We start from the raw sequence: 25,312 nt of genomic DNA, 5'->3' as shown, positions 1-25,312 counted from the left end.
ATGTGTAACGAGTAGCTGTAGGACAAAACATGCCAATGATTTTATAGCGCGTGCCATCAATATTTCGAAGGCCCATAGTGCGATTTGGTGTGTCATTCGGCCACCGCGCGTGTGTACACCTTGACAAAAACCAGCATGCGTTACGTAGCCAGCGAGTGCAACCCTGCCGTAAGTCATCGATAGAGATACTGTATCGATTCCTTTTGCAATTTTGGCACCACATGCTGAACATCATTGCCCGTTGCCCGTGAAGTGTAGAAGCACCCGAAAACTTCTAATGTATTGGCAAAAGTCGTTCAAAGTTCGCAGAAAAAGTTGCTAAAGTGTGTCGCCTGGTGCGCATCGGATTGCGGATTGTGTGTTCGCTTTGGGAATCGCAAATCGTAAGTTTCTGTGACCGACCGAAGTCGTTTCGTACTTGTGCTGTTGGCTGCTGCTGGTGTTGCATTGAGTGTATGTGTCGCGGGCGCGGGTCGGAGAAAAGTGATGACGATGATGACGAAGGAGCCAAAGGATTTCGTCGTCCCGTGGTCGCATTGGAAGGTGCAGTGAAAGTTACGGCGTGAAACGGAAAAGCGAACGGATGACGTTTTGCTTTTACGTTTTGTCTCCGAGGCACCATTGAAAGTCGTAGTGTGATCGAAAGTTGAAAGGCGAGGACTGCTACTAGACCGTATGTGCATGTGCACGTATGCATGAAAGTCTTCGAAGGGTGGTGGCGCGCGCAGGAGCAACGTAAGAGAGAGGCGGAACCGAGAGTGCCAAAATGTGACTAATCGCTTCCTAGATCGCTTGGTGAAACAAAAGCACACTTTTCCCGTTCCAGGTCGTGGGGTGGTAGTAACCGTTCGGCCGGGGGTCGTCCTTTCTTGGCCAATCCTTTGGCGAAGGAAGGGTGCGGGAATAGTGCATTTGGCTCGTGCGATTTTTCTTGAGAGTGTGTGAGAAAAAAGAGCGCAGTGGGTTTTCGAAAGCCACTGCTGTGAGCGGAGGAAATGTTTGTCACGCAAGCCAGAGCCGTGGCAGTGGGGGCTTACGAAAGACGGATGTGTGTACGCGCAAAGAAGGTGGGAAGCAACCGATACTCGATCTGGTTCGCTCTGGTTCGTTCGGTCGCCGCGAGAGGCCTGATTTTCTGTTTGGCAAGCGGGAGAAAATATGATTTCACTCGGGCGAGAGCTTTGTGAGCCGTCTCTCTCTCACTTGAATTTTCTTTCTCACGATTGGGAGAGGGCCGATTTTGACAGATCCACGAATACAAACGGCATGGTCGATTCAGTTTGACAGCTTCGTGCTTTCGCTACCCAGGGGGAAAAGGGGGGACGGATGGAGCAAGAAGGGGAAATTCGCGCAACAAATCTATTGCTGTGGAGAAAAAGTATGCCAGCAGTACGCCATGTTTGCCACGAAAACGTTTCCCCGATTCCGATCGCCCGCCTATCAAATGCTGAATGAAACATCACCACCACCGAGTGTAATCTAACACTTATCCCTCTCTTTGTTGGCCCACCCATTGTTTTACGGGCGCGTGTGCAATGAAACTGTCGCCCGCGGAACCCTTGGGTTTTTTCTTTGCTCACACCAGAAAAGGAGGTCAACCGTTGTGGAATCGATTCAGCGAGGAACACACCGCGTGGTACAAACAAGGTGTCGGGATAGGCCCAGAGAAGGAGCAGCAGCCCTTCGACAACGCACATCAACTCGCCTGCAGAGGCAGTTTCGATTCAAAGGGCTCGTCGTCGTCGTCGTAAGCGCTAACTTCGGTCAAAGCAAACGTTGCTTAAGTCCCACGAGTACGAGTAGCACGAGTATCTAAGGCAACATGTCGTTCGACGAAACTTCTGCGGATCGGAATGTGGAGATCTGGAAAATCAAAAAGCTTATCAAGAGCTTGGAAATGGCCAGGGGGTGAGTACGACGCGGAGGAGTCTTGAGGGCGGGGAGTAGGTTTGTTGTGCAACTTCCTCATTAACGTCTTCAATTGCAGCAACGGAACGAGCATGATCTCGTTGATCATACCGCCGAAGGATCAGATCAGCCGGGTCAGTAAGATGCTGGCGGACGAGTTTGGCACGGCTTCGAACATCAAATCGCGCGTCAACCGCCTGTCCGTGCTCGGTGCCATCACGTCTGTCCAGCACAGGCTGAAGCTCTACACCAAAGTGCCTCCGAATGGTTTAGTGATTTACTGCGGTACGATCGTGACCGAAGAGGGCAAGGAAAAGAAGGTCAATATCGACTTCGAACCGTTCAAACCAATCAATACCTCTCTGTATCTGTGCGACAACAAATTCCACACCGAAGCGCTCACTGCACTGCTTGCCGATGACAATAAGTTCGGTTTCATCGTGATGGACGGTAACGGTGCACTCTTCGGAACGCTGCAGGTGTGTATCGCTCCATCGCGCCATCAGCAAGGGGAGCCACGCGGCGGGTTTCATGCGTATGCCTTTACCTTTCCATGTTCAGGGCAATACTCGAGAAGTGCTGCACAAATTCACCGTCGATCTGCCGAAGAAGCACGGTCGCGGTGGTCAGTCTGCGCTGCGTTTTGCCCGGTTGCGAATGGAAAAGCGACACAACTACGTGCGAAAGGTGGCGGAGGTGGCCACGCAGCTGTTCATCACCAACGACAAGCCCAACATTGCCGGCCTGATTCTGGCTGGTAGTGCCGATTTTAAAACCGAGCTGAGTCAGTCCGACATGTTCGATCCGGTAAGGTTCCACGAGCGCACTGATTGTGATTGTGCGTATTTTGTCACTGACCATATCCGTATCTCATTCGTTGCAGAGATTGCAATCAAAAGTGATCAAGCTGGTGGATGTGTCATACGGTGGGGAGAATGGTTTCAACCAAGCCATCGAACTTGCCGCGGAATCGCTACAGAACGTGAAGTTTATTCAGGAGAAGAAACTGATCGGGCGCTACTTTGACGAAATTTCGCAGGTAATGAGCGGTGGTGGGATCAGGTGGCGATCGTCAGAACAATAATCTGGCCATTTGTTATTAGGATACCGGAAAGTACTGCTTCGGTGTCGAAGACACGTTAAAGGCGCTAGAGCTGGGGTCGGTAGAGACGCTGATTTGCTGGGAAAATCTCGATATACAGCGTTACGTGCTGAAGAACCATGCGAGTGCAACTTCGACCACAGTATTACACTTAACGCCCGAGCAGGAAAAGGACAAGTCTCACTTCACGGACAAAGAGGTATGCTTTTGGTGCGAAGCGACCGTCGGGTTTCGTACGGCACGGGAACATTTGGACTGACCTCCATTTTCACCCTTCTTCACGCAGAGTGGTGTCGAAATGGAATTGGTCGAGTCGCAGCCGCTGCTGGAGTGGCTCGCGAACAACTACAAGTGCTTCGGTGCAACATTGGAAATCATTACCGACAAATCACAGGAAGGCAGCCAGTTCGTGCGCGGATTCGGTGGCATAGGAGGTAAGTGGATCGTAACGAGAACTCGGAAAATCGGAAAGTTTCACGCAAAATCGGTACCCGTTCCTCTCTACCTGTGACTACTGCTAACTTATTGCTAAATATTTTTCTCTTCCAATATCTTCTTTATGCTCTCACACACACACGCGCGTGATACGACTATACGAAATACGACTCAACAATCTTTGCCGAACACGATAACGATCGATAACGATATTTGCTTCCCCCGCGCTAGGAATTCTACGTTACAAAGTCGATTTTCAATCCTTGCAAGCGGACGAACCGCTCGACGATGTCGATCTGGATGATTACTAAATAGTTCTTTAATTTAGCTTCCAACACTACCATAACGTCGCGCACCAAGTCTGTGTGTTGGGCGCGCGTTGTCGAGCCGCCCAGCCACCTTGGAGCGCATCCCTTTGCGGGTGTGTTTTTCCCTTGCGTTTCGCCCCCTATACCCCCCTCCGATTTGTTTTGACGACGGTCAGTTAGAGCACCATTTTCGTCCTTCTTCTCGCTTAACGACTGGGACTGGGCCGACACCCCGGGGGCCGGCGTAATCTGCGTGTAGTGCATGGTTTTCTTGTGTTGTGTGTTGTGTGCGTGTGCAACACGCCGTAAGCGGTGGGCGGCGGGCTAGTGATGCTGGGATTTGAGAGCAGAACAAGGCAAACAGAAAAGAAGAAGAAAAAAAGAAAAAAACATCAGCAAACAACAAAGCATATATTTAACTATCCTCCAAAGCCCCTACTTCGCGGTTTTTCTTCAATTGAACTGTGTAATATCGATGCTAATTTGTAGCGCACTTTCCGAATAAGAGGTAAATGCTCGCTTGTACTTTCCCTTGTGCTCAAGTTTGTTGTTCTATTGTGCTACTATTGTATGTGTTATATATATTTTTTGTCTAATTTCGTTACGGATGGTAAAACCATATGGTTATGTTACATTTTGTAAAGTTACGTTATGCTGAAATATGTTTTACGACAGGTCTATTAATTTTTTTCATTTTATCATTCAAATAGCGTTCTGTTTAGTTCAAGTTTGGTTATCATTTCATTTTGCCTTGCTATTAACTACCGCTCCATAGTTCTGGCTTTTCTACCGAGCTAAGGTATACCTTAGAATGTTTTAGTGCTGCTCATTTTTTTTTAAATAATATAATTATATTAATATTTTATTAATATAATTTTTGCAGCACGTACAGCCATTCCATTATTTAGTCGATAAGTGATTCATTTCGTTATGCGATATTTTTGTTTCACTTTGTTTTGACTATCCGAACCCGGAACACACGGAATCCGTTGGGATAGTAGTTCCATTCACTTTAGATCGATTTCATTTTGGTTCGTTTAAATTGGTTCTTGTTCGTTCATCGTTCGGTTAAAACATTCGTCTTAAGTTAATATTCGATGAGCATAAATAAGCAGTTTGTTAATAGTGAATCGTTTCTTCTTTTGTTGCATCACTTTGCAGTAGTTTTTTTTTTGTTTTGTTTTTGGGTGAAATGTCGGCCTTTGTTTTATTTAGTGAGCTTAATTTGCCCACCTTTATCCATTGTTTCACAGGTGTCCTTCGCTACAAGGTAGATTTTCAAAGCATGCAACTGGATGAACTGGATAACGATTGTTTCGACCTCGACGAGTACTAATTACGAAGCACCCGAGATGCGTTTTGTTTATTTTGCCTCCATCGGTAATACGGAAACGAGATACTAACTGAAGGAAACAACAGAATTGTGAACGTGTGGGGAGCTTTAGTGGATGGGCACAGGGCTGTGGAAGGTTGACGTACTGTGGTAGCGAAAAATTCCCATTACCCTCCTCCTCGGTTGTTCCCTTCGGGCAAGGGGAGCATTTTGCTGCGTAAAACAAGTAACCAAACCCCCCCTCGGCCAATTAAGAAGTAATTCACTCCAAAAGCGAAAACATCCCTCCCGCAGCACGATTTTAAAGTAAGGGAAAATTATACAAAGAAATGAGAACACTTGCAAAGTAACCCCTAATTAACTACGATTGAGGGAAACTCATACGAAACAAACAGAAAAGAAGAGAAAAATCACAAAACAAACACTTCACTATCCAGCAGGACAACGGAAGAAAAGCGACGAAAACAATAATAAAAAAAGAAATTATATAAAAGAAACACACAGATATGGGTGACTTGTTTCAGTTTAAAAATGATGATTTCGCCTCAAAACAAGGAAACCTTTTTGAGTACGCTTGTTTCTGGTGAGTTGTAGCATCGTAGCAGTCGAATGTTGTTCCGAATTTTAATTGTTTTGTTACTGTTTAGTTATTTAGTAAGAGCTTTTCCGTGATAGTCATGATAAACGTTTGACGGTTAAATATAGCCAACTTAGATCGAAATCAAATCCAAAACCAACTTTTATTTTGAATCATGTTTATTTGATAAAACTTAAATAATCGTTACACTTAAATTGTTTGCCAACGCGTACCTTTGGAAACAAAGTCTAAACTAAATTTGCTTCTCATATTCAGAATAGTTCGCGGATGCTGTGGTAAATCGTCGCTAAATAAATACCTTCATTTTGAGTTTATCACTTTTGGATGAGTTCTTAAATATGTCATTTAAATTTTAATTATGGGTACATGTACGTGTTTTACACGAAATATTACCTTCGAAATGCTTTAAATTTACATTACAATGTATCTCATTTCCTTAACTTACTGAACACTTTAAAGGTACAATGCAGCGTTTATCGTAAAACAATGTCTACCCACATCATTGCTCAATGAAGTAATCATTTTAGATGCCATTTCGATGATCGGGAATTTTGCTTTTTTTTCATTACACTACGGTTGCACTACTATGCTCTGGAGGATGTGCGGTCTTCGTCATCCGGTTCCCAGTTGATGCCGTCGTGAATGGACTTTTTTAAGCGTATCCAAAACAGCTTTCTCTCCACGGCGAGCACCGAAAGTGACCCTTGAGCAGTCGATTGACCCGAGGATGGCTTCCCGCTTTCCTTTCTGTGGCCAAGAAATGGTATATACTTCCAGGTGCGCTGTGATCGGATCGTCTCGCCGGCTTTGGTGCCCCGATCGTTCGCTTCGGTTGGCCACCGTATGTACGTTTTCGTCTTCATCAGATAGTGCAACGTTTTGGGTCGCTTTATTTTTGGTATCTCTTCTAGCAACACCAAGATGAGATGTTCGCGGCGCGTTTCCAGCAACCTTGAAGCAGGAAATAAAATGAGCCTGTGTTAAAGGATGGTTTCAGCATGACCCACCGATGAAACCCATCAACGATCCTTACCGATGTTGAGCAAGGTGCATCTCGAACTGACACCAGTGGCTGAGAAGAAAGTGCTCCGACATAACCAACAGCAGCGTGCGGGATTGATCCATACAGTGTATGATGTTTTCGAGTATGCTAACTCCAACCTTTTCGGTAAATGAAAGGAAATTACAACAGGTCCTGCTATAGGTTACATGGTCTTACCTTGAAATCACGCTCATGCAAGCACACACTGATGTCTTCTGAGCGTTCCAAGTTGGGCAACAGTTCGTCCAAAACCCACGATCGGTCGTGCTCCGAATAGCTGACAAACACGTCGTATAAAAATCCATCTGCTGAACCGATCGAAGAGTGTCGCCGATTGTCGTTCGGTCCTCTCGCCACCAAGGTGTCCTTCTTTTGGCGCATCATGCTCAGCACGGTTGCGTTGCGCACGATGATGCAGAAGTATTTGACGTGTTCCCACTTCGAGATATAGATAATGAACGCGACGAGGGCGAACCCGAAGAAGATCAGCACAAACTTCACGATCGATGAAGCCGTATCGTTTATTCCGTTGATCAACAAACCCCCCAGTGCGGACCGATCGAATGTGCAGTGTTCTTGGTCGTTGAAGTCGTGCTCGACGTTCTCTAGATCACGACAGGTGTACCTTTCCACGCTGAAATCAATCAACTGGATCAATCCTGCCGCGTCTTCGTCGGAATCGTCGACATTGCTGCTGCAGTTAAGCAACTGTAACGTACCCAACCGTCCCTGGCTGCGGTTCCAACGCCCAGACAGAGAACGTTTAGTTTTGATGATGTAGTTGCTCATCGAGGATGTAGTATCAACGATGTAAGTAGCTTCGGGCGCAGATTGCATTTTCTGTCCTCTGTTCCAGATTGTTGATCCATTGTCCACGCGAAGAAAATGCTGGCCCATTGTGCGTATCGCACACCCGATACCGTTGGAGCTCAGATTGGCCATGTCAATGAAATCGCGCAGCAAACAGTGACAAAGGAAGTTATTCTGGCCGATCGCCAGGAAGCGCACGTTCTCGAAATCGTTGAGCATCTCGATCGTCAACACATTCAAATTATTGGCCGACAGATCAAGCACGGTCAGGGCGGAATTATGGGCAAAAATGCGCCAGTGCCAGTTGCTGATGTGATTCGCATTGAGATCGAGTATTTCTAGTCGCTCCAGTGTTGTGAACGTTTCATTCGTCAATTGGTTGATGTTGTTATAGCTTAGCAGCAATACACGCAAGTTAGCCATACCGTGTATCCAGTCGAGGTACTTGACCGACGCGTTCTCGCATGCCAGTATTTCAATGTTGCCATTTAAGCCCCGCACCCCGGCGTCCATGTCACGATGGATCGCAGCGGTTATTCCCGCATTGCCCGATATGTCCAGCGTCCGGAGTGTCCCATACATCATTGAACCGACGATGATCGAGATACCGGTGTAGCACAGGCTCAATTGCTCCACAGCAAGATCGCGAAAGGCTCGGGCGCTGGTTGCCAGCAGTTTGGTATGCGAGAGATCAAGAAAGATCAGCTGCTCAAGTGGATCGAACACATCCTCACTAAGCTCGAGTCCTTCGGTTAGGCTGTTGTAGGGATCCGGTGCTTCCTCATGATCGGTGTAGCTTTGGTAGGCTTGTTGACCATTCGAGTTGTACGCAAGATCCAAATGGCGCAACAATGATAATGGCTTCATATGGTGCGCTGTCAACTGAAGGAGGTAGTTGTGCGAAAGGTAGAGCTGCTGTAAATTTGGCACGCTAGTAAAAACGTCATAGTCCAGGTGCACCAATGCACAGTTTCGCAAATCCAACACTTTCAGTTTCCACAATCGGGGAAGTCGAATATCTGTACGGAAATAGAAAGAATTAACAAAGTGTAATCTAATTTTTGAGAGATAAAGGGCAAGAGAGACAGAGAAGAGGGCATAGACAGTTAAAGAAGTTAAAAAATGTAGGTCTAATGAGTTGGAAGTCTATAGAGGCAGAAGCATCTGGCATTTGATGATCAGCTTCACTTACTGTATAAATAGTTTCCTGCCATTGACAGATACCTCAGAGTAGTGTTTATCATTTGAAGCTCTTCGTACGGAACGGACGTCATGTTCCGGTGTGCCAGTGAAACGTAGACCGCTTCCTAGAAAAGTATGATACATTTTAAGCCAAACTTGGTGTACTTCAATAAACATACCATCAAACAGTATGAGTGATTCACATAAAAGCATTGGGAATTTTGTTATTCAACCGTGGCGATGCAGTGACAAAGGTCGAGTTAATGTTTAGTTGAACGTGTTGTGAAAAGACGTTGTTACTTCAGTACTTACTGTTTTAGTACTTGTTAACATCATTATTACAATTTGGTTTCGCTTCGACGCTTGATAAGAAAGATCAATGTACTTCCCTTGCAAATCTATAAGAAAGCGTAAAATATTGATATATTGCTTAGGGTTAGCTTTGTAAGAGACGGTTATTTGTCAATCGAATTCTAACCAACAAGACCAACCTGGGTTTGCACTATTGATGGTTGCGTTCGCCATCAGCCAGTGGGCCAAGTAGAAAGATGCTTGTCCGAGTATGCATTCCCGTTCATCCGGCAAATACGAATCGGGGCCCTTTAGTTTCATCAATTCCTCTTTAATACTGATGGCCATCAGCTGGTCCGGAATCGATAAAACGCTATCGTTCACCCTAGGCTCAATAACGGGCACAGCTACACTTCCGCTAATCCACTGGTATATAAATACGCCAATCAACAGCCAACTACAACTGATTCTCCGATCTGCCGCCAACAGTTCGAAAACGTATTGCCAGACGTGTCCGTTACTGACCATCATAAATCATTCCTAATCGACGGCCAACCACTAAATTCCCTCGTCAACCTCTTTTTGGTTGACGACGTTGGTTAGTATATTTTCTTTATTCCACTATCACAACCACACTGTACGTCACTTTATCACACTTGTTACCAGACCGCCCGCCGGCGTCTCAGTTTAATCCGGTTATCCGATAATTTGAACCGTCACGTCACGCTGTTTGTGCAAGCTGTTCAGTACAGATTCCTGCTAGCTTGACGGGTCTTTACGTCGAATTTATTCTTTTGTTCCTACAACGAGTTTCGAACAATTCTTTGATGCAAACAATGAAGTTCTTCGCGTTAATCACAAGCACACTCTTGTCTCAAATGACCCGCGGAAGAAAAAAAAAGAAATCACCTGTTGTTGACGAAACGATTGAGCGCGGGCGTGATCACGACGGACTGCAACCGAATCGTAGAATGGGTCTGTCGGAAACCTAATCGATCGCCTCTGTGATATTCTTATCATCAGCACCTGTGGTAGTGGTGTAATAGGCATTGGATTAGATAATTTTTTTTTGCTACTGTGCGGCGCGCGACTACCGATTAACCTTTTGCACTGATAACCAGGACACGAGCAGGACGTCATGTTTTCTTCCAAGCAAGGCACACTTGCTTTCGACGACTTCGGAATTAATGTCTGTATAACACTTGTTTAAAACCATACCGAAAGTGCATGGCTTACTGAAAACTTCGGTTTTCCGTTCAGTAGCTCCACGTGCTTTGTTTTTTTGAAACGGTCTGGCTGCGTGCTGCTGCTTGTGCTGCATGCAGCCAACGCGCGTTGTCATTTTGTTGTCGACACAAACGCTGTCAAACAAAAACAGCTGTCAGCGATGACGCATGCGCGTCCTGCACAGTCGTTGTTTTCGCAATCCGTAACATTGGTCGTCCTTGTTGTGCGCTGGCATGGTATCCGTTTAGTAGCTTCTCGTGCAGATTTTACCCAGTCGTTTGGCTTCCTTGTCCAGCGTGCGCAATGTTGTGTGCATTCTAGGCTCTGTTCAAAGGCTGCTAGGACGTCAAGGTGATCTGTTTGCAGTGTTTTCGCTGAAACCAATAATCTAAAGGTGCGTAGGATTCGTCACAGGTTTGGTTGGGATTTGAAAATACTTCTTCTAACTTTCATCGCACCGCTTTGCGGGACACCTAGCCGTGTTACCGAAACAGAAACATATTTTTGTGGTAAGAGACTGCGGGGGCATTACTACACCCTGCGCTGTTAACAGTACAGTTTGCGCGTGTGTGATAATGCTCTGTAGCATTGCAGCATACAGGAAAAAAATCAATTCCTCCCTGATACGCTTAATGTAGCTAACAATTGTAGAGCGTTTCGAAAATTGTTGCCTTTACGAAGCATTGAATAAGCTATTACACTAATGTTTCTTTTAACGTGTAACATATCGAGCACCTGAGGCACACGCAGAGTGATAAAATATAGTACGAAACACTCAAAAAACCTTTTTCCTCCTCCTATAACCAGCAGGATTATCTCAGCTTCACCGTCGGTCCATTTGCTGGCGATAAAGTCATCACGTAGCAGTACTCCACCGCAGCATTCCGTGCCGTGGTCCGTCCGTCGCGTGAATCATATCGATCTGAGAAAGCAAACAAAACTGTAGGATGGCGGCGGTAAGTATTTTCATTGTAATAGGCTATGCGTTCAAAGGCCAAGCGTTGCTCATGCTGTGCCTCTTTATTGTCCAGATTATGAAGGCGGCCAAGTGCCCAACGGATGAGCTTTCGTTGAAAAATAGAGCAATCGTGAGTGGAGCCGATTTTCCACCGGACATCAAGTTAGTTTCCTCTTTGCCTAGATATATGCAACACTGGCTCATTTTGCCGTCCATAATTCTTATTCCTTTTGGTGCTTGCAGATACATTGATGTGTCGACGGCACCGGGGCAGCACTTTATCTTCTCCACCGAGCGCACGATGTCGGGTGAAATAAATCCCGGCTGTATCGGATTTTCGCTGCTGCAACGGAAGTGGGCTACGCTGTCGATCAATCAAGACATTAGCATTAAGCCTTTCCATTTCGAGCGATCGTCGGAGGTTCTTTGCAGTATCGCATTGGACGTGGACTTTTTGCAGAAGAAAACGTAAGTTTTTATTCAAGTCTGTCGGCGTTAGTCCGTCAAATGTTAATCAACGCTTTCGTTGTGTTTAACCCTCCGCGAGCAGCGTGACGCACGAACCGTACGATAGCGATCAGATGGCAAGGGATTTTCTGCTCCAATTCGCCGGACTGGCGGTGACGGTCGGTCAGCCGTTGGTGTTTAACTTCCAGGACAAGAAGCTGCTCTGCCTGTCGGTGAAAACATTGGAGGTGATCGATGCAGCCGCCATGGCAACCGGTGGCAACGGTGGTCCACCTACCGAACCGAAACGCGTCAACTTTGGCCGTGTGCTGGCGAACACGGTGGTAACGTTCGAAAAAGTGGAAGGTTCCGGGTTGAACTTGGTGGGAAAATCGAAAGGCCGTGCTACGGCGGTACGCCAGTCGATCATCAATCCGGACTGGGACTTTGGACGCATGGGAATCGGTGGTCTCGATCGTGAGTTTAATGCCATCTTTCGGCGCGCGTTCGCCTCGCGTGTTTTCCCACCGGAGGTAGTGGAACAACTCGGATGCAAGCACGTCAAGGGTATCCTGCTGTACGGTCCACCCGGTACGGGAAAAACATTGATGGCCCGCCAGATCGGCACGATGTTGAATGCACGCGAACCGAAGATCGTCAACGGTCCACAGATATTGGACAAGTACGTCGGAGAGTCGGAAGCCAACGTGCGCCGTCTGTTTGCTGACGCCGAAGAGGAAGAGAAGCGCGTAAGTTTAGATCAGATCGTAAGCAACGCTGCGTGGGGCTTATTGCTGCGGTGCATTGTCGTTTTAGCTCGGACCGGCTAGTGGTTTGCATATCATTATTTTCGACGAAATCGACGCCATTTGCAAAGCGCGAGGCTCAGTCGGAGGCAACTCGGGAGTACACGACACGGTCGTCAACCAGCTGTTGGCCAAAATCGATGGTGTCGAGCAGTTGAACAACATCCTCGTGATCGGTATGACCAACAGGCGCGATATGATCGACGAGGCGCTGATGCGACCGGGCAGATTGGAAGTCCAGATGGAAATCAGCCTGCCCAACGAGGAAGGTCGCGTGCAGATTCTCCGCATTCACACCCGGCGAATGAAGGAGTTCAAGAAGCTGAACCCGGACGTCGATTTGGCTGAGCTCGGACAGATGACCAAGAACTTTAGCGGTGCAGAGCTGGAGGGCTTGGTTCGGGCGGCTCAATCGACGGCCATGAACCGTCTCATCAAAGCCGCCTCGAAGGTCGAGGTTGATCCGGCCGCGATGGAGAAGCTGATGGTTACGCGTGAGGACTTTCTACATGCCTACGAGAACGACATCAAACCGGTACGGCTTACAGCTAACAACCTTCGGCTGTGGCTCTCCTGTATTGGGGTCGTATAATCTTTTTAATCGTTTCCGTTTCGTTTCTCTCCGGCCACAAGGCATTCGGTACGGCGGCCGAGGCACTTGAAAACTATCTTACTCGCGGCATCATAAACTGGGGTCTGCCAGTGGCTCACATCCTTGAGGACGGTGCACTGTACACCGAGCAGGCTCGCGGTGCCGAAGGTTCCGGATTGGTCTCGGTTCTGCTCGAGGGTCCACCGAACGCGGGTAAAACGGCCCTCACGGCCAAACTGGCCAAAATGTCCGATTTTCCCTTCGTCAAGGTGTGCAGCCCGGACGAGATGGTTGGGTTTACGGAGAATGCAAAATGCTTGCAAATACGAAAGGTAACTGTCACCGTGTGGTCACCACATTGGGAACCGCTTTAAAGCATATACGTCCTAATGGCTTTCCTTTTTTTTGCCACAGTACTTCGACGATGCCTACCGTTCCACGTACAGCTGCATTCTGGTGGACAACATCGAACGGCTGCTCGACTACGGTCCGATTGGTCCGCGGTACTCTAATCTCACGCTGCAGGCACTCCTGGTGCTGCTGAAGAAACCACCACCGAAGGGCAAGAAGCTGCTTATTCTCTGCACGACAAGCCGGCGGTAAGGAAGAAGCGACCACACGAACCGTTGCTTGTTAATTAAATTCCCGTTTCCCCTTTCGCAGCCAAGTGCTGGAGGACATGGAAATGTTGTCCGCGTTCACGGCGGTGCTGCACGTGCCGAATCTTTCGACCGCCGAACACCTGCTGGCCGTGTTGGAGCAAGAGCCGGACGTGTTCGGGCGCAACGAGCTGGCGGCAATTTATAAGCGCGTCAAGGGGCGGCGAATTTTCGTGGGCATCAAGAAGCTGCTCGATCTGATCGACCTGGCGCGCCAGATGGACCCGCAGGTGCGGATGATGAAGTTCTTGGCGAAACTCGAGGAGGAGGGAGCCATCGAAGATCCGACCGTCGCGAAGTAGAGTGGTCGGCAACGGTTTAATCTAAAACGCCTGTTTCGCGCCACGTAGAACGTGCAGTGCCAACCCGTTTAACACCCGTTGGCATTCTTCGTCAATTCTCCGTCAGTAGCGAGAAGCACACTGGCTGCAGTGCAACTGTTTCAAAGGTCAATCAAACACGATCCATACTGATCGCGGCAGAAAGTGCTTGTTGTTTTATGCTTCCGCCCAAATCCGCAAGTTTAGTTCGCTCTCGCCAGGAAAGTGACCCGCCGTGTTAAGATAATCGTACCTGTGCTGCAAGGCACACCACACATCGATGGTAGTCGGGTTCTGATACCTGATCGACCGAGGCGTATTATGAATACTGCGACAAATCATTACTACTAAACATAGGGTTTCATTTGCAAAGCACTGTCGTTAACTGTTGATATCATTTATCGTTATTATATTTTGCATTTGTTGTTAACTATTTTCAATTATAGTTTACTACTAAAGGAGCCACGGCGATGAATATATCTACGAAAGATAGAGAGAGAGAGAAAACGGAAAAGAAAGACACAAACGAAGCACTGTTGTGTGTAGATTATAAATTTTGTTGCACTCGAACACGCGGTACTCAATAGCGGAATAGCTTCGCTTAGTATGCATAAACAATTGTTAACCACAGAATATGAAGAAGCAAAAGTAGTTCATGTAAAAAGTTACAGAAGAACGTATTTACAACAAAACAAACAAACTTACACAATACACAAGTATTATCAGACATATTCTCCCTGTTGCGGGCTAGGCATTCAGACTATGAAACAATATCCAACGCCTTGTCCGCGTGTGCGTTACCGTAGAAAGTGTACGACACCCTGTTAACCCTACCGTTGCGAGCCGGAAGCCGAGATGAGCAGTTTATGCAACACAAAGTGACATTAAAACGCCACCTAACCAATGCAAATAACAACCAAACGTAACTCTATATATATATATACCGTGTGAAAGCATTATTGAGCCACCGTTACATTCCTATCGTTTTAAACGCGACAGAAAAACGAGACAATTGCGTTTGCTCAACAAAGTGGTGCAACTTTGTCAGCACGAAAGGAAGCCGTGTTCCGGAGTCCCGTTCAATAACCAACTGTCCACATCGGCCGCATACGCAAAGTAGCAATGTTGAAAGGCGTACAATTTTAGTCATAGAGAGTAAAATCTTACCATTTGTTGGGCAAATGGCAAAGGCGAAAGGTGATGAAACTGCATGTCTCAGATCAGATAGCAATAGGCAGTTTAGCTAATCCTTTTGCCAGCCTCTATAGTGAGCTGAAACAAAAACACGCTGCCGGCCGACGGCATGAGCGAAGTACAACAAAAAGTGTTACCAGGTACTGGATTAAGCTGTCCTGGGATGCGCGTTGGATGGCTACCACGTGGCATCTGCTGTTGTGGTTTCGGATATCCATTAGCCTACGCCCTACCTAATTAGCTTGATGTTGTATTAAAATAAGTAACTTGAAGCATACTGTACGGTTGACGAAAAAGATATAAAAACGTTAAAATAAATATGGACAAACGTGCGTATAATGAGTTAAGCTCTGACCTAGTATGCCAACACGAGAGTGGTTGTGGATAGTTACCGATGTCGAAACAAATATGAAAGTAACGACAATCAATCGACAAACGATTGAGTCAAATTGGCTGCCCATAAGCCCCGGCATGCCTAAAGTGTATCCGAAAAGTGCGGAATTGGATTCGATCCCGCTTGACTCAAATACTGCCGTTCCTTCCTAGATTTTGTGAGTGATTTCTAGGCATCGGCCTCGAGCTACGCCTGAACTGCGAAACCAGGGCACGAATTTGAATTCCCCATTATGTGCTGGGCCTAGCTGGGAGGGTAACGTGTCTGGCTTTTCTATATTTATTCCCCGGAAACCCTAATGCAGTTCTCCGCATGAGACTGCTGCATAACATGGTGCAGCGCAACTAGTGCACCAGTTCCCTCATCTTGCCGAGTGGAGTTTTAAAATAGCTCATCCAAATATAGCCAAATAAGGGTCTCTGTTTTTCTCCCTGGAAGAGTGGAACGGTTGATGAAATGGGCAACAGTTGAGCAGCAAATCTGTTCATGTTGCCTGCAGTGGCTGGTGTCGGGTTCCGTGTGGGCAATCCGCGCCACGCGTGTGGGCAGCACCGGCGTTTGTGGTTGGCCTTAGTTCCAACCAGCACAGACCGGTTGTCCCACGGACCGGCCAAGCAGACTGTATGTGATAACTTTCATCCTACTCACATTGGTTTAACTTCACGCTTCAACCAATCCCACTAACAGACAAGTGGCCCCGGGAAGCGCTTGCCTGTCCGCCATCTGGTTTGCTCGCACATTCTCGTTGAGTGGGACAGCTTCACCGAGATGTGTTGTCTACGGACATTGACCGCAACACACGTCGGTTTAAAAGAATGTTCCGAGAGATAGAAGGATTCCGGTACACCATGTCATTACCGTGTCCTTGAGCACCACGACACGGATAAGCGAACACGTGACACGAGCGCCAAATTGCTCACGCTGAGCGGTGTTTCATTTCTTTCGTTTTGCTTTCCGGTGGAGTCAAAGCACAACCCGACCATTGAGTCACGGGGAATTTGGAGAGGTCGTTGAAAACACAATCGTTTGGCAGGGCGTTCTCACGTGCCATGCGCGGCCGCAAGACACGTGCATTTCCGCATTTTGGTTCAAGTTTTCGGTACTGCAGCAAAAGGTGACTCACGCGATGCGCCTTTCCGTGGTTCCCTCTCTCTCGGACGTGGCACTGAACTCAGGATTACGTCAACGGCTGCTGTGTGTGTGGGATTCGTCGCCCCCTTATATTTCGTCTCGACTTCGCCTCGAGGGTCGGTTTCGTGTAGGCGGTGATACTTTCTACTTTTCTGCCCCAAAACCCAAAAAATGCAATACAATGCTTACTAGGCGTGCTGTGAAATGCAGCTGTTTATTGGCGCTTGGGAAATGAGATAAATTAAAATGCACATCAACTGCTTCTGGGGACTTTTGAATTGGTGCTTCAAAATGGGGCATTGGGGCATTTTCATCTTGGCGATCGTTCGCGGTTCGGAAGCGCCGGTGGCCGCCAAGTCTCTAGTATTCCTCGGCACCCTCTCCCTCGCCCTCGCCCGAATCCATGCCCACCTCCTCGTAGTCCTTCTCGAGCGCGGCCAAATCTTCGCGGGCCTCCGAGAACTCGCCCTCCTCCATACCCTCGCCGACGTACCAGTGGACGAAGGCACGCTTGGCGTACATCAGATCGAACTTGTGATCCAGACGGGCCCAGGCTTCGGCGATGGCCGTGGTGTTGGACAACATGCACACGGCACGCTGTACCTTGGCCAGATCACCACCCGGCACGACGGTCGGGGGCTGGTAGTTGATGCCAACCTTGAAACCGGTCGGACACCAGTCGACGAACTGGATCGTGCGCTTCGTCTTGATGGTGGCGATGGCCGCGTTGACGTCCTTCGGCACCACATCTCCACGGTACAGCATGCAGCAGGCCATGTACTTGCCGTGGCGCGGGTCACACTTGACCATCTGGTTCGCCGGCTCGAAGCACGCGTTGGTGATCTCGGCCACCGACAGCTGCTCGTGGTACGCCTTTTCGGCCGAAATGACCGGGGCGTAGGTTACCAGCGGGAAGTGGATGCGCGGGTACGGGACAAGATTGGTCTGGAACTCGGTCAAATCGACGTTGAGTGCGCCGTCGAAGCGGAGCGACGCCGTGATCGAAGACACGATCTGGCCGATCAGACGGTTCAGGTTCGTGTAGGACGGCCGCTCGATGTCCAGGTTGCGCCGGCAGATGTCGTAGATCGCCTCGTTGTCGACCATGAAGGCGCAGTCGGAATGCTCCAGAGTGGTGTGCGTGGTGAGGATCGAGTTGTACGGTTCGACCACCGCCGTCGACACCTGCGGGGCCGGGTAGATGGCGAACTCGAGCTTCGACTTCTTGCCGTAGTCCACCGACAGGCGCTCCATCAGCAGGGACGTGAACCCGGACCCGGTGCCACCGCCGAACGAGTGGAAGATCAGGAATCCCTGCAGACCGGTACACTGGTCGGCCAGCTTTCGGACTCGGTCCAGCACCAGGTCCACGATCTCCTTGCCGATGGTGTAGTGCCCGCGGGCGTAGTTGTTGGCAGCATCCTCCTTGCCGGTGATCAACTGCTCCGGGTGGAACAGCTGGCGGTAGGTTCCGGTGCGCACCTCATCTACGACCGTCGGTTCGAGATCCACGAACACGGCACGGGGCACATGCTTGCCGGCGCCAGTTTCGCTGAAGAAGGTGTTGAACGAGTCATCACCTCCACCGATTGTCTTGTCCGATGGCATCTGGCCGTCCGGTTGGATTCCATGCTCCAGACAGTACAGCTCCCAGCACGCATTACCGATCTGGACACCGGCCTGTCCGACGTGCACGGAAATACATTCACGCTAGTGTGTGTGTGTGTGTGTGGGGAGAGGAAGAAAAGAAAGCGTCAGACATGGACAGCCAAGTGGAGCGCAAACGAAACGGGTGGATGAACTCGAATAACGGTTCCACCGTCGGTGAAAGGAGAAGAGCACAAAAGAAATCCGAACCCTACGAGGGGTGACCAAAAAGTTTTGCGAAATTGGAATTTCCGCGAGCTACGCATAACCGATTTTCGTTTTTTTTTGGAAACTGAAGGAGGCCATGAAAGGATGACGCTACGATACGATTTACCAGATAAAGACGGCATCACCGATGAGCAAAAACACGTCCAAGCAAAACAGCTTGCAAAAATTTACCCATTACTCAAAACCGCCGAACTTTTCACCAAAAAGTCACTGACATGTTTAGCTACCTAATGCCATCAAAAAACACGAAAATCGGTTATACGTAGCCCGCGAAAATTCCAATTTCGCAAAACTTTTTGATCACCCCTTGTATGGGCGTTGCCAACCCTACTTTCACCGACAAAAGTGCTTGGCCATGCGTTCGTTTAATTCGGACCCTCTTGAATGTTGGGTAACGTTTTTTGTGGGTCTCTTTAGTCACTTTCTCTACGATGGTCACCACTTACCATGTTGCTGGAATAGAGTTTGCTTTAAGCACCGAGAGTCACAGAAAACAGGGCGACAACTTTAACGTTCTCACAGAGAATAAACTTGGCCGGATTGGCTGCGTTACAGATCTCGCGCTTGGCTCTAGCTGATCAGGATGCTTTCCAAACAGAGAGTGTGCCGCGAACGGGCATCGGCATTCGGTTTTATAGATTCGTCGACGGTTGCGGAGCGCCGAAGCAGTCCCGAACAAAATAGTCGCTCAGTTTCTCCATACTGAGAAGAAAAATTTCACGGCGAATTGTTTTCTCGCCAAGGGGCAGAAAGAAAGAGCGATATCGAGCAATATTTTCTCTCTCTGTCACGCTAATAGAGCGCTCTCCGACACTCAAACTGTTAGAAAAATTTTCATCACTTCATTGCCGAAGCGTCCAAGATACGACGTATAAACAAATCGACATCGCATCATCGACGTGAAAATAGTGTTTAATAGTTCATTTTAAGCTGTTGCTTATATCGGTAAGTAAATTACAGCATCGGGAAGCATTTCTCGATAAGTATTTACTTATAAATAGAAAAAGTGCACCGAATTTGTTTACATTTTTAGCCGAGCAGTGTCATCGTGCCATTGGATGCCAGCGACGCAGCGACGCAGCGAAGCCAGCGAACGATGCAATGACGATACAGCGGATACATGAAATGCTGTGGCGTAGTGCTAAACATACACGTAGAGCGTAGTGAAAAGTGCATGGTGCAAGCAAACAAGTTAAACAAGTGAAGAAAAATTGTTAATATTATACTGAATAAAAGAAACATTTTGTTTACAACAGCGAACGATTTGACAGTTCAATGTGTGGGAGAGGAGAGAAAGAAAGAAAACATAGAAATATGTAGGGGAAAATCGCTCACGGGCTCTCAAATCTTTTTGCGTTAAGAGCAGCGTTTTTACGTTAAGAGGTGAGTTCTCAGTATGGGGATTACGTTAAGAGGTGTAGATCTCAGTCTCTTAACGCAATCCTGGCCATAGTGAGAGGGGTGGTCTCGCCGGTTGAAATTCTGCGATTAAAAAAATGAAAAATTGAGTGATTTTTTCGTTCGGGGTGTGCGTTTCCTTTTCGAGAAAGTCGCGAGAGAGCCGGACACCGCGGATACTGTGGAATGGGGAATGGACGGAATGAAGCATCATCCGCAGCTGCGACGGAGGAAAATCCACATTGTTTCTCTACAGAATTTGTGCCACGACGACGAATGGTGCATTGATTTCTCTCATAATTGTCTGAAGACTCTCGCAATTTCTCTCTCTCTCTCTCTCTCTCTCCGTCTGCAGAGAACCGGCAGTACACGCGTACAGGGTGTCTAGGTTTGGAAAATGAAAATGTGCTGCAAATTCGCAGTTTACATTTATATTTTACGGTAACATTAAAAACTTACTATGGTTATTACGGTAAGATTACAAGCAAAAAACTGACTACACTTCCCCGGAGCCAATTGAAATGACCAACCAGTACCGCCGTGCCGTCCGAAGGATGGTTTGGGCCATTCCTAGAATTTTAGTGCTCAGGGAAACCATTTGGGAAAACGCTACTCACTCTTTTCTTCTCGACCTGACGCAAAGGTTTTGGCATGCTGCGCCACTTCTTAGCCATTCCAGTATCTTGGGCGCTGTCCGTAACACGCTGGTCATTATTCGAAAAAATCCGCTTAAGAAATTCGTCAAAATTTCGCCGTCCGACCAGACGACCCTAAAAATTCGGTTTTCAGGAGCCGCAAAAACATAGGGTAGCAGAACCGACTGGTAGTTAGCACCACTGACTTGCATGCAATGTTGCAGACAAGATTTGCTTTCCAAAACCTGTATACAATGTTGTATGCAATCTTGATTGCGAAGCTTGGATGAAAAAATTGCGTACCAATATTGCATGATACGCCCAAACCATATATTCGGCAATATTTCAATATTAGTACTGGTGAAATATTTCGGTGCCATTTTCCAGTGCAAGCTAGCAAGGAAAAATTTCGTAACACCGTAACTACTAATCTCGAAGGTGAAGTAAAGAGGATAACCTGATCTCTTCTTTCAGAGGAATTTAGTACAATGGTAAATTTCAGCAAAAATAGAATAATTTTCAAGCAATTTGAGCCAAATTCGGCTGGTGCGTGTTTTTTCTTGTATTCGACGAGAAGTGAGAAGGGAAGCCAATCAGATATGGATCACCAGGAAGTCCGATCCTCTGAAACGCCGGATAATCGAGAAATGAGAATGAAATAAGGCGTGGCGACGCACGCCGGCCTACAGAATTCCTTCATCTTTCCTCAAAGGAGTTTTCCTGTTATGATCTCTCAATACTGTTTGATTTCTATTCGGCAGTTGCTGCTAGTCGCCAGAGGTTCGTTGGTCAACGATGTTCAGTGAGTCAAATAACCAAAAGTACTACTAACCAGATAAAATGATTCCATTTTCCATTTTCTCTTCGGATTACCACGGACACTTCCAATATGCAAGCCTTTCTCTTTTTTGGACCATATTCAAAGACAATTTCTCAGTAACGTTGAAGAAGTAATCGTGATTTTATTGTAGATTTATGTCTTTTTTATTGGTCCATACATCTTGGGCACGCCAAAGTCACGAAGCGCTTATATGTTTGGCATAGGAAATGTTTGTATAAATATAAACACGTTAAGCACAATAATTATGAATATTTTGACATACTCTTTTACCACCCACCCACTTGTAGACGGAAAAATGCGCGGGATATGTTTATCATATATTTCCGTATAAAAGTTGATTCACTATCACTATCATGTAACGACGTTCTGCATCCGCATTAATGACCACGAATGCCAAATGCAGTTTGATTCAGAAGGACACACAAAACGTCGAAATTCGTAGGTCCCGGTTACAAACGAAACGATTGATATATTACAAGCACCTACACTTCGCATTAGCGACCAGTTTGAGCTTCGCCGGTTTCATAGTTTGTGTATAAGACAATCGCTGCGTATAACGCTAACCCTCGCACGACAAGTAATATTTTAAGAAACACCACGCTCGTTATTATGCTGTGTAGATGATAAGCAATGTGAACAAAGTGATGAAAATTGGATTTCGTTTCGTATACAGTAAAAAAAAGTGCCAACCGAAGAATGCCCGCTTCTTCTGTGGACAACGTTTGATCTGCATTTTCAAGATGGCGGCTACGGTGCCGTGAGTTAAATTAAAGGGGTAGGTGATAAATAAACGTCGCGGAAGAGAGTGCTTTTTAGTGTGATACAGGAGTAGGTGCAATCATGGAGCGTAAAAGCATACAAAATATGTTCAAAGAGGTAAATAATAATATTAAAAAAAAAAAACAAAACAAATCACAATGGTATTAACGTAACGATACTCGGTGCGCGCCTGTGTTCAATGTCGCTAAGGGCCGAAGAAGTGAACCGAGCGTAGCCTTCTCCTTTCTTCCCAATCTCTTGCATCACAAACTGTATTGCTATATCGTTAGCCAGTAGTACCCGGTGGGTCCCGGTTCCGGTTTCTATCGCTGCTGCTTCTGCTGGATGAGACTTTCCCACTGTGCGATCAACTTGTGGGACGAAGGTGCCTCCTCGGGATCGAGATCGCAAAGCTGTGCTAGGGACATGGCCGGCCGCATTCCTCCTCCGCATCCGTTGCCAATCCGTGTGCGGCTTTCGAAGAGCGGCGAAGGAGTTTCCCTATGGAGAGGATGATTATTGATAAGTGTTTCTTCGAAGGACAATTAGTAACCCTGCGGTGATGCGTACCTTGGTGAAAAGCTAGAGTTGGTCAATACGTCACACAGTTCGCTGATAGATTTGGTCGATCGCAGCTTCCGAGCCATCGGATAAATTGGTTCGTCTGTGTTATCTTCGTCCGATAGTTCTTCGCTCGATTCAAAACTGAAAAGATAAGACAATGAGAGTCATCACCATCGAAGCGTTTCGGAATGGTTTCCGATACTAGTCAAGCGCGCGACTTACGTGTCGTAGTTCATGTCGAGCAGGTCCGATTGGGACGCGTTTCGGTTCGACTTACGGATTCGCTTCAACTCGCACTCGCGGTTCTTGAGATCGCGCAACTCGCGCTGGATCTTCTCCTCAACCGGCACGTACCCACGGCGAATAGGTTTTCCGTTGGAGTCTCTCTCGATGCTCGGTGGCGTGGAGATTGCCGACGGAAGGATCATCAGATGCGAACGGTTCAGGTCGACCAGCGAAGGCTTTACGGAATGAAACGGAAAATGGCGGAACGTTTATCTCGGGCCCATTATTACAAAACAAAAACACAAAATGGGTTGCAGGGGAAAACGCCTTAAAGTATGCAACGGGCAGGGCACGGAAAGATAACTCATTTTAGTTGATAATTCAAGAGATGCTAACATTTGGGCCAAGAATGTTGCCAAAAGTTGTGAATTTTGGCATCTTGTGTATAAAATAGCGTTGTCACGCGAAGAACAAGTTACGTTCAAGTCGAGCCAAAAGAAGAACGAGGCTGCTGAGCGAAACAATTAACGTGGACAACAGTTTCCGTTTCAGCTTGGTTCTAATTCGGCCCCTCCCCGGCATATTGAATTGCAAATCCGAAGTGATGGCCCGTTTTGCGAAACTAACAACCAAAATTCTCACCACAATTGGATCCGCTTTGGTGGTGGCCATCGTCGGCGCGGCAGTGGCCGCGCCGGTGTGACCGTTGGCGTTGGCCAGCTTGCTGAGCCGACCGCGGGAAGCGATGAACTTCTGCATGATGCCCCGGTGGTTCGGGTTCGGGTTGAAGCGGCGCCCCTGCTGGTTGCCGGCGCCCGTGTGGAAGAGCTGCGGTGTCGAGCGGGCCCGTGTCAGAGCCTTCGGCTGTGGCAGGATGTACTGCCGGGTGGCTCCGGTGTCGAACCTCGCCGGTCCGTCGGTCTCTTTCGGGGCCAGCTGGGCCGTGCTCAGCTCCAGTTTGTCCTTCAGGTTCGACACCGACGGCGAGTGGACGGGCGTCGGCGAAAGCGATAGGCCCGAGTCGTCCGAGTTGCCAGAGGTCGACGAAAGGCTGTCATCGTTCAGGTCCGCGGTACCGGCGGTGCGGCCGTGGCCTTCGCGCAGCTCCTGCTCGCGCCGGGCCACCTCGTTGATCTCTTCCTGTATCCGCTTCAGCGGGTCCTCCACCTGCAAAAGCACCAGCAACGGTCATGATTAGTTATTTGGTTCTAAACAGGCCTAAAAAGCATATTTGAACATTTTCCACGATCTTTTCAAGATCTTGATCGATTAGTACTAGAATTATCATTACTCACTTGCTTACTGGAATTAAGAAAACTAGAAACTAATACCGGGGAAGCAAAAACTCTAGCAATCAAAAGATAAAACATAAAGAATTTAACGTACATTTAACGAACGCCTATTTTATTAATACGTTACTTATCTGGTTATTTTACTAAGCTCAGTCTGGTCCACATCTCATTCGTTCCTTTTTTCACAAGACAATTAATGCGTGTACCAATTATGCTTGCCAATTTAATCATGTTCCAGTAGTTTTAGTTTTCCAATTTTTTCAGGTCCAGTTTAGGCCCTTTAAGTGAAGCTTGTCATCTTCTTTATTGAGAAAAAATTGCAATTTATGATTATCGCATATCTTCAGATCGTCAAACTTGTAGAAAAATACGGCTTCGGGACTTGCGGACGTCGAGCACTTGGGACGATGCGGCGTGTCCGATAGCATTAGCACCCAAATTAGTCACCCATCGGCAGCCCGGCAGCTCGGCAGCATCTTACAGTACATATTCGGTACCATAAATTACGGCTACATATTTTTTTACAGCATCTCGGGGATGCATGCCGGACGCCGGAATAGATCGGCAGAGGCACACCCAAAATTAGCGCACCCACTAACCTACTTCTGTGGCCGCCGCAGCGAGCATTAGAAATAATTCGGCGCCAATTACGGGGCCCACCACCATTAGCCATCAGTCGATTGCCAGTCACTCATCTGCATCTCACTGCCGGCAGCAGCAGCACCAGATGGGGATGGCCACATGAGAGGCCAACGATGCACGCCCAGTTCCGGAGCTAATTACTTTCGTGCGGCGCGCATAGCACACCACATTTCACGGGGGCACATATTCGGGTAGGTGATCAATTAGCTGTTGCCGGTTGCGGGTGTTGATGGGAACAACGCTGGGAATGGCTTAAACGTGTGGCTTTCATTGAAAAATGTGAATTTTCTACTGCCACAATTTCTCAGACAACATTCAAACAAATTTAGTGGTTTTTTGAAGGA

General features: G+C 47.6%; 5 protein-coding genes across 6 annotated transcripts in view; 2 read left to right on the top strand and 3 right to left on the bottom strand.

Moving 5' to 3' along the window:
- The first annotated feature begins 214 nt into the window (after nucleotides 1-214).
- Nucleotides 215-5,950, top strand: LOC128268755 (eukaryotic peptide chain release factor subunit 1). 2 transcript variants are annotated; one of them, XR_008269163.1, is made up of 9 exons: nucleotides 215-383; nucleotides 1,586-1,908; nucleotides 1,988-2,387; nucleotides 2,470-2,715; nucleotides 2,792-2,947; nucleotides 3,012-3,209; nucleotides 3,297-3,444; nucleotides 3,677-4,261; nucleotides 5,007-5,950. XR_008269163.1 is itself a non-coding variant. In XM_053005958.1 (8 exons), exons 2-8 carry the CDS (start codon nucleotides 1,823-1,825, stop codon nucleotides 5,087-5,089), a joined length of 1,317 nt encoding a protein of 438 aa, XP_052861918.1. In that variant the 5' UTR covers nucleotides 215-383; nucleotides 1,586-1,822; the 3' UTR covers nucleotides 5,090-5,945. The 2 variants fall into 2 exon arrangements, 1 of the variants encoding a protein (XP_052861918.1); XM_053005958.1 differs by lacking the exon at nucleotides 3,677-4,261 and having other exon boundaries at nucleotides 5,007-5,945.
- A 264-nt stretch (nucleotides 5,951-6,214) lies between these two features.
- LOC128278651 (toll-like receptor 4) lies at nucleotides 6,215-9,357 on the bottom strand. The gene is made up of 7 exons (XM_053017382.1): nucleotides 9,210-9,357; nucleotides 9,031-9,116; nucleotides 8,729-8,843; nucleotides 6,904-8,555; nucleotides 6,718-6,845; nucleotides 6,514-6,635; nucleotides 6,215-6,372 (listed from the first exon to the last, which is right to left on the bottom strand). Exons 1-7 carry the CDS (start codon nucleotides 9,355-9,357, stop codon nucleotides 6,269-6,271), a joined length of 2,355 nt encoding a protein of 784 aa, XP_052873342.1. The 3' UTR covers nucleotides 6,215-6,268.
- A 1,196-nt stretch (nucleotides 9,358-10,553) lies between these two features.
- Nucleotides 10,554-15,531, top strand: LOC128268842 (vesicle-fusing ATPase 1-like). The gene is made up of 9 exons (XM_053006115.1): nucleotides 10,554-10,630; nucleotides 11,047-11,192; nucleotides 11,268-11,356; nucleotides 11,438-11,662; nucleotides 11,745-12,390; nucleotides 12,458-12,982; nucleotides 13,081-13,371; nucleotides 13,454-13,638; nucleotides 13,703-15,531. Exons 2-9 carry the CDS (start codon nucleotides 11,184-11,186, stop codon nucleotides 13,998-14,000), a joined length of 2,268 nt encoding a protein of 755 aa, XP_052862075.1. The 5' UTR covers nucleotides 10,554-10,630; nucleotides 11,047-11,183; the 3' UTR covers nucleotides 14,001-15,531.
- Nucleotides 15,532-16,933: 1,402 nt separating this feature from the next.
- On the bottom strand, nucleotides 16,934-19,196 carry LOC128277584 (tubulin alpha-1 chain-like). The gene is made up of 2 exons (XM_053016064.1): nucleotides 19,059-19,196; nucleotides 16,934-18,447 (listed from the first exon to the last, which is right to left on the bottom strand). The coding sequence occupies exons 1-2, from the start codon at nucleotides 19,059-19,061 to the stop codon at nucleotides 17,098-17,100; spliced, it is 1,353 nt and encodes a 450-aa protein (XP_052872024.1). The 5' UTR covers nucleotides 19,062-19,196; the 3' UTR covers nucleotides 16,934-17,097.
- A 2,477-nt stretch (nucleotides 19,197-21,673) lies between these two features.
- Nucleotides 21,674-25,312, bottom strand: part of LOC128267630 (uncharacterized) — a 29,782-nt gene continuing 26,143 nt past the window's right edge. The window contains exons 2-5 of the mRNA XM_053004516.1: nucleotides 23,677-24,201; nucleotides 23,032-23,270; nucleotides 22,816-22,950; nucleotides 21,674-22,746 (exon numbers count right to left, since the gene is read on the bottom strand). Coding sequence (XP_052860476.1) covers nucleotides 22,569-22,746; nucleotides 22,816-22,950; nucleotides 23,032-23,270; nucleotides 23,677-24,201 — 1,077 coding nt within the window. The 3' untranslated portion in view covers nucleotides 21,674-22,568. The remainder of the gene's footprint in view (nucleotides 22,747-22,815; nucleotides 22,951-23,031; nucleotides 23,271-23,676; nucleotides 24,202-25,312) is intronic.

The sequence above is a fragment of the Anopheles cruzii genome, chromosome 2, assembly GCF_943734635.1.
Source record: "Anopheles cruzii chromosome 2, idAnoCruzAS_RS32_06, whole genome shotgun sequence".
Classification (NCBI taxonomy): Eukaryota; Metazoa; Arthropoda; class Insecta; order Diptera; family Culicidae; genus Anopheles; species Anopheles cruzii.
Note: the sequence above shows the minus strand (reverse complement) of the source record. Positions and strands in the feature narration are given on the sequence as shown.

Coding starts and splice junctions, on each gene's coding strand:
- LOC128268755 (XM_053005958.1), top strand. CDS start 1,823: ATGTCGTTCGACGAAACTTCTGCGGATCGGAATGTGGAGATCTGGAAA. Junction 1,909..1,987: donor AGCTTGGAAATGGCCAGGGG/GTGAGTACGACG, acceptor CTTCAATTGCAG/CAACGGAACGAGCATGATCT. Junction 2,948..3,011: donor ACTTTGACGAAATTTCGCAG/GTAATGAGCGGT, acceptor ATTTGTTATTAG/GATACCGGAAAGTACTGCTT.
- LOC128278651 (XM_053017382.1), bottom strand. CDS start 9,357: ATGGCCATCAGTATTAAAGAGGAATTGATGAAACTAAAGGGCCCCGAT. Junction 9,117..9,209: donor CATCAATAGTGCAAACCCAG/GTTGGTCTTGTT, acceptor GCTTTCTTATAG/ATTTGCAAGGGAAGTACATT. Junction 6,846..6,903: donor TGCATGAGCGTGATTTCAAG/GTAAGACCATGT, acceptor TTTACCGAAAAG/GTTGGAGTTAGCATACTCGA.
- LOC128268842 (XM_053006115.1), top strand. Junction 11,663..11,744: donor GACTTTTTGCAGAAGAAAAC/GTAAGTTTTTAT, acceptor CTCCGCGAGCAG/CGTGACGCACGAACCGTACG. Junction 12,391..12,457: donor CCGAAGAGGAAGAGAAGCGC/GTAAGTTTAGAT, acceptor TTGTCGTTTTAG/CTCGGACCGGCTAGTGGTTT.